The sequence below is a fragment of the Centroberyx affinis genome, unplaced genomic scaffold (assembly GCF_046629955.1).
Source record: "Centroberyx affinis isolate AG114_WGS23_722 - 3 ecotype Tasmania unplaced genomic scaffold, CSIRO-AGI_Caff_v1 ptg000715l_1, whole genome shotgun sequence".
NCBI lineage: Eukaryota > Metazoa > Chordata > Actinopteri > Beryciformes > Berycidae > Centroberyx > Centroberyx affinis.
The window spans coordinates 397,998-413,212 of NW_027279332.1; the positions used below are offsets into that span (position 1 = coordinate 397,998).

General features: G+C 43.2%; 1 protein-coding gene across 1 annotated transcript; it reads right to left on the reverse strand.

The window, feature by feature from the left end:
- Positions 1-414: 414 nt before the first annotated feature.
- On the reverse strand, positions 415-14,296 carry LOC139644189 (Intraflagellar transport protein 43 homolog). Its single transcript, XM_071519593.1, has 9 exons — positions 14,229-14,296; positions 13,239-13,340; positions 10,146-10,216; positions 7,665-7,700; positions 6,766-6,812; positions 2,259-2,331; positions 1,445-1,520; positions 1,228-1,290; positions 415-963 (listed from the first exon to the last, which is right to left on the reverse strand). The coding sequence occupies exons 1-9, from the start codon at positions 14,271-14,273 to the stop codon at positions 853-855; spliced, it is 624 nt and encodes a 207-aa protein (XP_071375694.1). The 5' UTR covers positions 14,274-14,296; the 3' UTR covers positions 415-852.
- Positions 14,297-15,215: the final 919 nt, after the last annotated feature.

Genomic DNA, 15,215 nt, shown 5'->3' on the forward strand with positions numbered 1-15,215 from the left:
ACAATACTGAATGCTGATACATACTACCAGCACATGCTAAAGGCCCAGTATATGACCATAAGCAGATGTGCAATAAATGGTATTGAATTTGGTGAGTGTGTGTGTGTGTGTGTGTGTGTCGTAAGGCCTATGCTACTTACGCCATATTCAGTGTCATCACATAGTTGTAAGGAATTTTATTCTTTAATTTTGAAGAGCACACACCTGACCCCAGCAGCCATGTTGGTCCAGACTCAGATCCATTTGTCTTTATCCAGTAAAAAGGTATAATGTATGCTAATCCCCCAGGTGTCAATAGGAACTCTGTTCAATGCATTTGAGATAATAGTGAAGAAGGGGCTGCTCCTATCGAAGAGCTGGAAGATAAAGTCAATGGCACAGTCAATAACAATAAGGTTGTAGGCTTTAATGAGGAATGTTAATTTGAACACAATCAACTGGATTTCAGCTTAGCTGATTATCAACCTTGGACTTGTAGGAGGGGGTTGATAATGCTGGCGGTACAGGAAGGGCATTTTTATCTGTGCCAGCTAATTTCAGAGGGGCTTTTAAAACAAAAGTTAGTTTGCCTTTTAGCTGTTTAATTAAACAAGTGACATTTTACTCAGTGAAAAACCTACACAGGTTGAAATAAATTCAAAGAATACTGAAGAACGTGGCAGAGGGTAAGACAATACAATGCAAAATACCATATGTGAACTTTATTTAAAAAAGGCAAGAAATATATACATTTTTACAAAATATAAACTCTGGATAAGAACAGTAATTAAAGTTACTGTAACCAAATTCATTGGCCCTCTATAGGCAACTTATTCCCGTTGGAGCCATCGGGAGGTCCCGGTCCACACCTCCTCATGTTACAGGCAGCGCGGCCTGCTCCTCATTCTCTCCTTGATCCCATTCCGTCAGCAGCTCTGAGGACACTTCTGTAAACAGATGATCCCAGTCCCAACCCACATCCTCCTGCAGAAAGAGCAAGAGAGAGAGAAAGAGGGAGAGAGAAAACAAGAATCGGAGAGACAGAGAGAGACATTCCAAGGAGTGCGAGGGGGGATGGAGGGAGCAGAGAGAGGAGAATGAGAGAAGGAGAGCAGAGGGTGTTAATGTACACATCATAAATCTTGATTACCTGGGAGACAGAGTGGCGACCTCCCCTGGTGCTCCAGAAACAGCTGGACAGGTCCTCTCTGGGAGCTCACAAGCTATATTTACTAAAAACTCACTCACCTCTCTCACCTCCTGCTCCGGTGCTAAAACCTTGGTGAGGAGCTTCAAGTCAATCTCTCCGTCCTGAAGGAAGAGCGCAGGAGAATCTACTTAGCTTGCACAAACAGAGGTCCCAAACTGAGGTGTGTGATGCTGGCTGCAAAACTAAATGGACCACCTTGACGAGAAGAAAGGTGAGAAAATCAAAGAGATATAAAAATATAAGACCTTGACTTACTAAGGTCTGGAAGGCAGAGTAGTGCTTCAGGTCATTGTCCAGATCTCTGTAGGTCATTACCCGGTTCACTTGAATGCTAATGGGGTGAGAGAAAGCCACGATGAGGACAACATGCCACGGAGAAAAACAATAGCCATCCTAGCCGCAATGATTTTACGGCACTACATGCGGCGTATGGCTGAGAGAAGTGGTTTCGGATAAGTTTGAAGTCGGTGCACAATGAAGCACCAAGACTTCAGCAAAGACCACAGAGAGCAGGAGATGGTTGCCAAGTGGTAAACGCCTCAAATTGAAACCCAGCTGCTTATCTGTGGGTTGGAATTAAGAGGGGGGGCTCTCAAAGTGGCCGGGGCCTAGCAGTGCATGCCAGTCCTACTTACTGCACATTACACGCTACATTGCCCCCGCAATGAGTTCAATGTGGATATTATCTCGCACAGAGAGCAAGCCCCAGCCTAATAACCTCCACCGCTGTCATAGCCTTGCTACATAGCCGACACATGTCGGCGTGTCTCTCACTGCCCTGTAAATCAAAGGGCCCCGTTAGTAAGGGCCCCGCTAACAGAGTCGCATAAATCACACCCTACTGTTATTTCTGCATAACAGCCCGATATGGCAAGATACTCGCAATGCCACCAGAGGAGGACAGGTAACCGTCAAAGTCACGTCAGTGCGGTCGACTGACCTTGTGTCCCAAACGTGCCTCATCTTAGGACAGAGGTCAAGTGTCATACATGGGTCTGGGGGATAAGCTGTGTGTGCATGCATCCTGTGTGATAAGGATGGACTTTACAGTGTTTAACGTGTTCAATACCTTGGTGGAGCTGCAACTTGCATGGTGAGATCTTCTTCCTGCACTTCATCAAGGTCTGGAATCACTGGGATATCTGAGAGACAAACACAGGGACCACAGGAAAATCATTGGAAGCATATCATAGAGGACCACTGATTTCATTTTAAAAAGTGTCAAAATTTGGTGATCTATAGACCAATGACAGAATCAAACATTTACAATAAAATAAATAAATAAAACAATCTGCTGTGTCTGCCTGTTAGAAGGTGTGCATTTGTGTGAGTATGTGTATGTGCGACCATGTCGGTGTGGCACTTGATTCCTCCCCTCCCTCTCTCTAGCTACATCCTCATAAGAGCTGCCCTGTCACAATAGCCATGCGGCCATGAATATTCAGGAGGCGAGGCGGCAGCTCTTCCTGCTGCGAGAGGGGCGCTGGCCAGGGGCTCCCCAGAAAGCACCCCCTGCTACCTTAGCATTTGGGCCCTGTCAGCGCCGCCCACCCCCAGGACCCGCGGTGGCCGCTAGGCCGACCTCCATGTCCACTCTGCCACTCCGACTGGGGCGGCATCCAGCCATGTGCAAGAGTATTTGCTTGCGGGCCCATCTGTGTGGGGTCGGAAGTCACAGTGCGGCCTGGCAGGGGCTGCGGTGCCAGGAGCCGCCAGCCCGCTGCTCAAACAGTGGGAACCCACTTTAATTGGCAAAACGCAACAGGACAGAGGATGGCTCCACTCCCAAGAAGGACAGGGCAAACTTTCACAGCATTTTTCAGATGGACATTTGTTGGAGCAGGGAAATAAGAGGCAGATAGTAGGGGATATAGAAGGATTGGATGGAAAAAATGATAAATAGTGAATAATGAATAAAGGGATTTTGACTGAAATGTGTTCAAAGAATTTGCTATAAGATTTTGTAATAATAAGTACCTCACTGTGTGTTGAAAGTTACTGTATAACTGGAGAAGAATGTAGAGCACAATAATCAATGAGGATGAGCAATTTATGTCTTTGTTCAAGTAAAATAATTGGGCTACGCTTCCATATGTCATCATTCTCCTTTTTGTAAAGTCATGACAGTTGCCAAAAAACATAACTGGCATCCCAGGTGCCCTCAAGGAAAATGTGTTGACTTTAGGTATTTTGTGCCTTTCCTGAACATTAGTTTTGTTTGGGGGCAGTTGAGAAATGCAATTGCACATCCTTATTAGCTCTGCAGCCGAGTGGTGACAGTGAGAGAGACAGAACGCTGAGAGAGACAGAGAGACAGAGGGGAAGCAAGAGAGAGAGAGAGAGAGGGAGAGACAGAGAGAGAGAGAAAAAGAGAGAGCTGGGCTGCACGAAGAGGGTTGTCAGTAATCTCTAAACACAGTGCAGCGCCCTGAGGGGAAAGTCAATAGAGGAGCTAAATAGAGGTGAGGAGATGGAAGTCCGCATCTGATGTGAGGAAATATCTTGGCATCTATGTCACCATTCCTTCAAAATAACTCCTGAAAATAAACTGGACTTGAAGAAACATCGATCATTGATGGCCCGCCAAAATCTAGCACTCCCTAAAAGTTATGGACTGTTGAGATGAAGGGAAAATATTTAGATTCTGAACATATCTGACAGATGGATGAAGAGTTCTGAAGACAACCTGGTCAAAACCAAGCCTATCAACTTTCCTTAGATAACAAAACCCCATCCTCTGTTGATAACTTATTCCTTTCTCTTTTTTAATTAAACAAAATTAAAAATGCCACGCTCGTTTAGCCGCTGACAAGATTCATCTGTGTTTCTGATATCCAAATAAACGCGGGCGCGGGTATTTCATATTCATGAGGCCCCGGTGACACTTTGTCCTCTCATTTACAAAGCACAGCGTTCAGCAGAATCCGTCCCCCCTGGACCCCCAATCAAATTTAATGGTCTTAGTGCAATGACATCAAAAAGCCTTGCCGTCCAGCTCTTTGCAAATAGCTTCCTGGGTTGTCTACCCCTCCACACACACCCCTACCCCATTTCAGCCAATAATGCACTATCAACACAATTCCACGAGAGTTCAATGTGAAGCAGCGCGGCGTAGGTTCTCTATATGCAAACTCTATTATTAAGTGAAAAAAGGAACAACATTTTTAAATGAGCTTTAAATTCAACCTATTACCGGAGGTCAAGGAGGGCTTAAAAGCAGCTGCAAACAAGCCAGTGTTTTTTCTGACGCAAAGGGCAACTCCATCAGGAGGAGCTGTCTCTGTTCGGCGCGGCCGGCACACATTACCTACTACATCGCCTTCCCTCCCTAGCCTGGACATCTATCAAGGTGGCTTTGTCTGGCAGCAAGCGGGCCGCGCGTATCCTTATTACACGCTCGCGTCCAGTTTCCCCCGCTGAAGCATGTAAATATCAAAAGGGGATAATTTGCTGTGAATGTAGACATACTCCCGGCAGGCACGCGGCAGTCAGCGACTTTGGAGAACGGGACGCCTCTCCGCATCACTGGGGCGCCTATAATCTACGCAGGGGTCCAGTCAAATGATTACCTAGGCACAGAATCCATTTGAAAGGCTTATGGGACAATATTCAACAGATCACCGGCTAAGAGTAAGAGAGGGAGACATGAAACAGATGAGTGTGTTTGTGATAGTGGTGCTATTTTAAGTGACCGGCAGGAGGCTGAGGGGGCAGCCGATGGGGAGATGGGAGCAGGGGATTGGGCTAGCCTTCTCTCTCTCTCTCTCCCCCTCTCTCTCTCTGCTTGTAGCCAGTGGACATAAGGGATAAGGGTAGGGGACATAATCAAGATCGCAGGGGCTATCTCACTAACCCTCAGCACTGTAATTTCCAATGCCCCTGCCTCCGGCTCTGTATTAAGAGGTCTCCCTCCACAGAGTAATAATCTTTCCAGCGGCATTAACTGCAAGAGAACCAAACCACTGGGCTCTTCACTCCACCGGCCCTTTTAGCCAGTGCAACTAGACAGTGCGCAAACGATTTTGTTTAAGATATATATAAATATATACATATATACAGTATATATATACTCTCACACACACACACATTTCAGTAAGGGCTATTTTGAATAATAACCAAAACTGCCATTCCAATGCACAGAACTTCATGTAATTCATATAGGCTAAAAATTTTATGATGCGTAAAAGAGAAAGACAAATTCACATACATTCATGTACAATGATCATACATATGATTGTACAACGTCAGCTATTGGTGGTGACCAAAGAGCTACTAGTTTAATCTTAACATGATGCTTGACCCACAAATTAATTATATTAGAATTCTTAAAGTTCCAATATAATTAAACATTGCGATTCAGGACTGCAAAACATCACAATTTATTGTTACGCTCTTATTTGATTTGAAATTGTAACAAAATAAAAAAATAAAATCACTCTGGGCAATTAAATGTCAAAATCAATTACATTTTTGGGAAAAAGCCATTTCAGACCGTCTAGCACTCTTTGAGTGGTTATTTTTTTTCCATTTTTACCAACATCATTTTTAAGTACATCATTATGTGATCTTTCAGCAAGATCTTTGAAACGTGAATAAAAATAAAATTAACACATACTGAGCGTCTTGATACAATCGTGTAGGAAAATTTGTGACATTTTACTTTATTTTAATATTTTTCCCTACCCCTGACAGACAAGATGCTCACTTTACAAAAATGGTAACGATATGTGTTAATTTTTAAAATGTGGGTGTACATACAGCCAAAAGACTTCTGATATGTTCATAAATTGCATTACACAATGCTGAGGCGCTGCTATTGGTATGTATATAGGTCCTTTAATATTGTCAACTGAGCAGTGCGTGCTGCTCTCCTATCTTTACTAAGGCAATTTCACCCCTATTTCCCCTGCTGCTTTGCTCTGAAAAATAGAACAATTATCCTCGGCAGTGCTTTGTTGAAATGTCCCCCCTCTATCCTGACATTGTTTGTGATGCGGAGAGTTGGGCCCTGAGGTGACACAGTCAAAGCAGCAATGTTCCCGCTAGATCTGTGCTCCACGGCACCTGCCTAGGCACTGTGTGTGAGTGTGTGTGTGTGTGTGTGTGTGTGTGTGAGTGTGTGTGTGGGGGTCTGACTGTGTCGCTCTGGGGGGTGGGGAGACCACTTAAACCCTGCCACACTTCAGCCAATGAATAAGAGAGGGGATTTACTGAATACTTGAGGTCTGCTATGGACTTTGTGTGACTTGAGTGAGTGTAGGAGATTACCAGTGATCCCCCCAACCATGGCTCTAACCTTATCAAATGAACATATTCACTTGTCACTTTCATCTAAAGGGTCTGTGGGCCGTGCTCATAGGGTGTCTCACACTGGGTGGTCAGAGGCAGAGTTCTAACATATGAATCCACACTTGGACCAAAAAGAAATATGTTGGGAGCATCAGTGAAAAGCGATGATCTGACTGCCTGCTTATCTGCTCTACTTCCAGAGGATGAATGTGCTGGGGATGCACTGGAGGGCCCCACTTTGCCCGTGAGGAGACACACAGGATGGGGGATTGCAAGGGTGCTCTCACCTCCTTCATCATCGGAGCCCTGGGGAGTTTGTGGTTGCAGGCGGCGGCTGTAGAAACAGGAAGTGTGAGAGCATGAATTATTTAATGCTTTCAAAATGCAGCCCAATGGTGAGGTCATCACAGGGAGTGAGTGAGTTGGCTCCTGGGCTGCTTTGCTTTGATGATGGGCCTGTTTTTTGTCTTCTCTCGCTCTCGTGGCAGATAGGAGGCTCGCTCTGCCTGCTACAGGCTGACTGGGACTTCACGACAGCAGCCTCTGCCAAAAGGCACTGATGGTGCTATGAGACGCTGTTGCACTGTGTGGGTGACCAGCCTGGCAGACCTAGACAAGATCACCTCTAGGAATGATTAAAAAACAAACCCAGCTGGAGCAGCAGTCTGAATAACTGTTCCTGAGACAACAGAGTCGTGACAGAATCACAATTTAAGAGACTTTTGTGGAGGGCAGCAGCCTCAGTTTCACATAAAGCCTCTGTCTCAGTACTGCCATTCAGGCATCGGGCTCCAACTGTGATGATGAGTAAAACATAGACGACTACGTCCTCTACCTGCCTCTCCTCATGGTGATGTCTATTCTAGTCACAGAGTGATGCAAGGGAGGGTGAGGAAAAAAACTAGAATAACAGGAAAACTTGGCTCCCAACAGCAATAAAAGTGATGACAACTCAGTCACGCTGTTTTTTAATCATGTTAAGTGATTGTTCTTGAAAGGCAAGGATTAGTCACAACCAAGGACAATCTGAAAGTACAGCGCCATTTCCACTTTCCTGCAAAGGGAACAAACAAACATTTAAATTGACCTATTTTTGATCTATATGAAAAAATGAAACTGTCATTGAATTCAATCAGCAACTGGAGGAATATAATGAAACATGGATGAGGCAGCTGAGTGAACTTACTCTTCCAGGTCCTCAGCTGCAGGTCTTCTTGAAGATCTATGCACCAACAGAAAAGACAATCATTAGGCAAAGCTAAAAAAAATAAATAAATAAAAAGCAGTAGAGAGATACCATTTTTCCTACCTGCAAAATAACAGTAAACTCAAAACTCAAATATATACTCAAACACACAATTTGTATTTTATTCCCGGAAGAGTCCTCATGAGCATTCTGATAGATACAGCCTGTAATTCAACTGTATTTAATGATAGTAATCCTGTTAGGTAAGGCACAGTGGGGTCTACAGTAGTGGTGTCTTCTCCCTTCCTGTCTGCTTTCTCAGCCTCATCTCCTACTGGATCACGCGGCTATTTTCAGACTTCTCTCCATTTACACTGCCCAGCTTGAAGAGGGCATGCCAGACACCAAATTACTGTCTTTTGACACTTTCCTACCTCAACACAGTATTTTTAGCACACACTATTTTATGTAAGGTAACAGACACGCCTAATATCAAAGAAAGAAAAAATAACCATACTATTATTACCATATGACGCATTTAGCCATATAAAAATCGTGAGAAATTAAAACCTAGTAAGTTATGGTATTTATGCATTCTTAGCTGTCAAAACAACTCCACGAAATGTATTTCAGTATGGCAGGTTTTATTCTTTTTTTCATGTGTAACACAATGCTTTTGCTTGCTCTCGTGGTTGAGTAGTGCCCCCTACTGGTTTTGAAGGCAATACATTCAGTACTGAAACTCCCTAATATTCACCTTCTTTTGCACTGACAAAAATCAAGAGATAATAGGCATACAGTATAAATGAAGATAAAATAAACACACATCTACTAAGTATTAATAGAGGAGCTCATTACAATACATTAGTTTGGGTTTTTGGGTTGGAAATCACTTCACGCTCCTCTCAGTGCTCTCGGGCCCGTAACATAATGGAGCAGTGGAGCCGACTCCTCTGGAGAAAGATGGGGAATTAATAAAAGCCCCCCCAAAAAAACAGCTACCTAGCCTTATAGTCTTGTGTGGAGAAGGAGCAAAACCCACACAGATGCCCATACTTCCATTTTAGATTACACCTTACCCAAGATCATGGATACCTTGAAATTGGCATTTTCAAAAGTGTCACCTTATTAATGAATCATTTCTTTTTTCAAGGGAGACCCACAACAAAAAGGAGAGAATAAAAAAAAAACAAATTGAACTGACAAATTCCTAGCCAATAGTCTTTACTACCTTTTTCTGTCTTTTCCATGCTTTCTGAGTCTAGACCAACAGCAGCAAAGGTACTAGAGTCCAATCAGGCAGGGCAGAGAGGAGCTGAGGGAGCCTACCTGCCTGCCCTTGGACTGTGTCCTGTCTGGGGGGCGGGGGTGGCGACACTTAAGACACATTACAGGCACCTTGATTAAGACTCATGTAAGGCAAAGCGATAGACATGGTAAAACTGTCTGGAAAAAGTTGTTAGGGATAAAATATATTGTGACAACCTGGTTTCAAAGGTTCATCAATAAACTGACAGATCATTTAGTGTCAATTAGGAGTGATAGATCGACAAATCCCGGGATTTCTGCGCTGGGATTAGTGGGAGGAGGGCGGCGGTGATTGAGCATGAGGGGTGACATTGAAGGGAAAAGTCCTTGCCGGTTCCAGGGGGGACCATTACTTACTTTGTTTCAGAGAGGATCAATGCACGTGCAAAACCCTTTTACACCTCCTGTATTTCAATCTCTTTGAGACTGGGAATCAAGTCGGGTTACGCAAACGCGGGGAAGCGACACGCTGACCTTCTGTGAGAGGAAAGATCTATCAGGTTTGCTGTTCTCCCGGCTTGCACTAACGGTGCAGAAAACCACGCAAATAAGCCCAATTGACTCAGCCTGTTCACTTCAATGTATGACTTTATGCATCTCTCAAGCTCTCACCTCCACTGAGACTGGAGAGTAGAAGCACAGCGGTGAGTGGAAGGGAGGACAAGCGAGGTAGTTCACCAATCGAACAAAGGCTACAGTCTCATTTTGAGTAAGTCATGTCCACTCTTCATATTTACGGTGCTAGTTGTGAAAAAAATTTTTTTGGCAAACACATTCCATCTGTTTCAAATACTTGGTGAATTCTACATGTTGTGCTTCCCTTGTAAAGAGCAGACAGCGGTGGTAAGGGGTGATTAAGTGGCTTGAACCCCTGTGATGAAGTGGCTAGCTGACTAACAGTGCCCTCCTGTGGCTGATGCATTAACCATGTCAATTACCGCCTCGCTCACAGATGAAGACGAATGGCGAGTTGCCTGCTCAGACAGGCTCCCTCTAACCTTGTTGATTCACAGCCCGAGTGCCAAATATGCACTGATAAATAAGCTCATTCAACAGCATGAGAGTTCATTAATAACACATAACACAGGACCACAGCTCCCAGTCCCGGCCCCGAGTCTCTGAGAAGCCAATGTGAACCAGAGTGTAGCCACAGCAGATGGAGCAGATACTCACTTGGCAGAACCAGATCCAGAACTTTCTTCTGCCCAGCCTCCCTGCCTCCGGGCCGGTTTAGGAGGGGGGCCCTGGAAGGAGAGAGGCCTTTAATAACAAACAGCTTCTTCATTACAAAGGTTCATTCAGTCAAATAGAAAATAAATGCCTTCATTTCTTAAGCATATAAAGTGTGATTACAATTCGATCACAGAGAGCAAAGCACAAGAAAGAGCATGCTTGTGTAGTATATAATATTTTGTCTTCATCACAATTATAGGCCTTATATGTTGAACCAATACACTTATATTAAACATTTACATAGTGGTGAGTAAGCTACATCATGTGCTTTATAAAACGACAAAATCCATTGACAAGAAGCATGTAAAAATCTATGCCACCATGAGAGGCAGCGACAGAAAACCAAAAACCCCAAACCAGGACAAATGTGAAATGCAGGAAAGGCCCTGCTGAAGGTGGGAGGGCTGTTTCAACCATTGTTCTCTTCTGATAGGCCTAATCTTATACTCCAGTATCAAAGTGGACACATTGTTGCAAGTTAACAATGGACCATAGCATAGCTCGCGTAAACACCAGTGATTGGTATGTGCAGCCGCAGAGTCGTCCATATGCAGGCCATTGTTTTGTTTATTATGGTTTTCAATGCTGTCCGACTCCAGCACCAGAACATATGGAGCAGAGTGTGGGAACTGCCAGGGGCTATGAGTCTGACCCAAAATAGATTCACAGGAAAAAATGACCCTCTCCCTCTCATTCTTTGATTCTGAAAATAGTACTGAAAATAGTCAATTGAGTTTGGATCCTGATCCTGAGACCGGACCCTGAGACCAGCACTTGAATGAATGAATTCCTCAGAGCACACAAGGGTGGGCACTAGACAAATGAATTAGAAAAAAAAGGCACAACATTTCTCATTACTAAATTGGGTCTGCAGAGGACAAAGTGCTCAGGAAGAATTTCTTTCGTTTATGATGAAAGAGGAAATAATCTTTCATGGCTGGTTCCTTCACCAAACCCATTTATAAATCTGAATGTCAGTATTAAGCAGGGCAGCAGGAGGGGGAGGCTGCTCTGCTCCACTGTATATTGCCATTATCAAGAGTTGAGGCTGAACAATCCCCCTAATTTCATGCAATTAGTGATTGCATAAAATGAGGGATTAAATTAATGGCAATTGTGGCTTTTTAAGCAATAACACAAAAATTCCTTGAAGTGATATTAAATCCTTCTGATGTTTAAAATCTCTTACCACCATAGAGTCCATGCCTAATGTTGGTATTGTTGTTGACAATGGAAATTATCATGGGAGACAAAAGTAAGCTTAACAGGACAACAAACCCTGTCTTCCGTGTAATGACTCATCCTTTGACAAAGTTATTTCTCTGAACAAAAATGGAGAAGACCACAAGTATCCTGAGAAACAAAACAATCCTGTGCCTCCAATACTTCATGACCAAATATGAACCTCACAGTCGTAGTAAAATAGTTATGGCTGTTAAGGCAATTAGCTTTCGCTCTCATGTTTTCTAATTCAGGATTCTCTGATGGTCTCTGGGGCAAGGAACTTGCGGTAGTCAAACCCTAAGAGCCCATAAAAGTAATTCAGTCTTTGTTTAAAAGGATGTCAGGAATGTGACCAATCAGTTGGGTATTTTAGGCAGAAGAGGCCAGGGTTGATAAACGAAGACTGCAAATAAACCCACCCAGTCGCACGACACTCTGGAAAAATGTATTACATGTGCACAGCAGGTCAGAGAGGGCGCGAGAATACTGGTTCATACATTAGGGAAGTTGGCCTAATTTGGGAAGATTAGCCTACAGCAAAAGCATCGCTGGAATTTTTGCTTTGGGAATGTTGGCTGGTTTACAGTTTGCCAATCCAGGAGACATGACTGATTCCATGAATGCCAATACTGGTGGAGTGAAATGGTTTGTTGTCTTTTCGCTGTCACTTCTGATTTGACTTCTGTCACTAGTACTAGTCTTATATTTAGTCAGAATTTAGCACCACTTATTTCAGCATGTCTCAACAGCTAGAGATCACTGAGAAAACTTTACAATGGCATTTCCGAAAATCTGAAAATACAGTTTAAGTGTTTCATGTCATGTTATGCAGTAAGAGCAGAGGATTTACAAAAACTGATGATTGTCAAAAGGATTCTAGTGATAAAATGTGCTTGTTGAAAAGAGCTTGAATTAGACCATTTATAACAATTAAAACATGCCAATTCAACAATTGCAAGGAACTATTAATTTCAGATAAAATGTGGTTAAAAAAATGTATTTTCCGGAGATGCTGGGTGTTCACTACAAAGTTTATACTGACGACAATGTTTCTCCTAGAATCATGTTTGCCATGCAAGCGCATCGGATGCAACAGGACAATGAAGGCGTTTGAATGGATTCCATAAATGTTACTCAGGTTTCCTGAAGAGTAGCCATTTTTAAACTGTGAGCACCCTTAATGCCTAGGCCTTACAGTCAATTGAAGTACAAAAGAGGCAACTCAAACTTCTCTGCATAAATAAGTGCTCCTCTATAACTTTATACCATCAGTAAAAAACCTGTGTCTGCTGTATGTATAGACTATAGATGTGAATTTACCACAGAAGGCGTGTATGAAATACAGCTACAAATTAGGCCTGTTATGCAAGAATATATGAAATAACATATGGCCTAATGTGTCAACCATGAAGCTGTATGAACAAGCTAAAGTCAAGATGTGATGAGGGCCTTTTGGAATTTGGTGGCTAAGCCATATGTGAGTTGTTCTGTTATGTGAGTTGCTAATCTTTGAATTTCAACAGGCCTGGATATCAAATCCCACATACCGAACTGAATCAAATAATTATGGTAACTCAAGTTAAGATGCCAGTATTTATGAATCCAAGACTACTGTAAATGGTATAAAGTTACTGACTGGAGCTTTAACAACACAAGCCATGCAAAGTCACTGTTTTATTCATGCTACCTACCTCGTCCTCATCCTTGGATTCATGCATGAGACAAAACCAAAATGCATGTTGATAACGCTCATTGCGAGGTGAAATTATAACCATGCAAGTGATTGTCAATGATTAGGTGACCTCATACCTCTCCCATGGAGGCAGATGAGGAGGACTTCCTTATGTGACGAGCCTCCTCAAAGGATGATTGGTCTGCTGCAAGGCGAGCCCTTCGTCCTGTCTTTGCAACCTGGGAAAATGTACATAGTTTTAGAATGGAAAGTAGATTGCTTTGATTTGAGAAAGCCCTTACTTACCACTCACAATACCACTGATACTTAGCCATGGATGCTAATCTGGGATCAATTGAACAATACTCAACGGGCTCAAAGTCAAGAAGTAGCCTACATAATTGAGCTGGTCAAATGTTTAGTATCCTACATTCCCTTGCAGGTGTTAAATGTCGGGGACTGAATAGAAGTATATTTCCTCTGAAATGTAGTACAGTTTTCTAAAATGTAAATATCTATGTAAAGTACGAGTAATTCAGAATGGTATTGTCCATCCCAGCAACAGGTCAGGGGAGGAGACACGCTCTGACATAAGAAAATTGCCCTTCAGGGAAAAGATTATCATAACGATTGGATTACAGAGAATATATCAGAATATGGACTTTACACGTGAGGCTTTGGTTAAACTCGATGGAGTAATTGCTATCATGGGCGATCAGCCAGGTCTCGACTTCGCCAGGGAAAAGATTAGAGTAAACCCTGCGACCCTGCAGTTAGCAAAGCAAAGCAAAGCTAAGCTAAGGATAGGCACAGACTGGGCTATGAAGCTCTGTATGTCGCACAGTAGCAACTAATATAGCTACATGTTAAGCAACCATTCACAGACACAAGCCTTTAGTGCCACTGGACTGTTTTCAGAGTTGAAGAGAGAGTGGCTGTCTTGTTCACTGACTATTAGCTTGCTTACTAACGTTAGCTTACTTAGCCTAACAAGCTAAGTAGTAAACTAGCTAGCTACAACGTGACAAAGGAAAATAAAACCTAGTCTCGACTGCACTAAAACGCGTATAATTACCGTTACCTCTGCCACTACTTTCTACGTAATCTGCAACACACATGTCACTCACATTTTTCACAACTCCAGTATCTGCGAGTTGAAGACTGTCGTCCATTTCTCTCCTTGCTACTGAACCAGCGTCTTCCTGGATATCAACAAGCGTCACATAGCAACCATCTCCATAGTTACACCGATCAGGAGGGGAGGCGCGTGAGCGGTCCACTGATAGGTGTCAGTGAAACAGGAGGGCCGTGAGATAATGGCCTTGACCATCAGAAACTCATGACGTGAATCTGTTATAAAAATAAATTCAACCACTGCGTATTCGAAACAATACATTTTGGAGAAAAAAAGTCTGGATCACACAGGATTAATGCCTTAATTATGCTGCTGCTGCTGCTGCTGCTGCTGCTGCTGATGATGATGATGCATTCAATGACTCCAGACTTACTATGAAGTAGCATCCCTCGTCTGACAGGATCACCCTAAGCTCTCGCATAAACCAGGTAGTAGCCTCTTTATCAAGCCTTCCCCTGCAGACTTCAACTCAAGCTGAGGTAGGGTTTCTAGCCGCTCTGATCCGCTAGATGTTGCTATTGTGTATGTTTTATGTCCTTATATAGGAATGTAAGAACCTGCACAGTAGCAACATCTAGCGGATCACAGGAGCTGATTTGGGCTCCCTGTGCTCCTCCAACATCCCAGCGGTGAAACAGTCTGTTTGATAGCCTATGTTAGAGTCCTGTTGCTTTTCACTTTGTGTGTTCATTTTGTTATGTTTTTGCTTTATTTTGGGGTGTTGTACATACTGTGTTCAGACCTCTCCATTACAAAAGTATGCCTATTGAGTCTAGGCCAGTGGTTCTCATATTGAGGTCCAGGGACCCCCAGGGGTCCTTGAGGCGGGTTCTAGGGGGTCCAGAGCAAAATATGGATTTGTTTTAATTTGATTATTATTTCAGTCACTAGAAGTTAGAAATAGGGGAAGATGTAGCCTGTATGAATGATTATTCTGATCAGAGGTTTCACTCAGACTGTCATTGACAGTGTAGCTTTT

Coding starts and splice junctions, on each gene's coding strand:
- LOC139644189 (XM_071519593.1), bottom strand. CDS start 14,273: ATGGACGACAGTCTTCAACTCGCAGATACTGGAGTTGTGAAAAAT. Junction 13,341..14,228: donor ATACTGGAGTTGTGAAAAAT/GTGAGTGACATG, acceptor ACATTTTCCCAG/GTTGCAAAGACAGGACGAAG. Junction 10,217..13,238: donor CATCTGCCTCCATGGGAGAG/GTATGAGGTCAC, acceptor CTCTCCTTCCAG/GGCCCCCCTCCTAAACCGGC.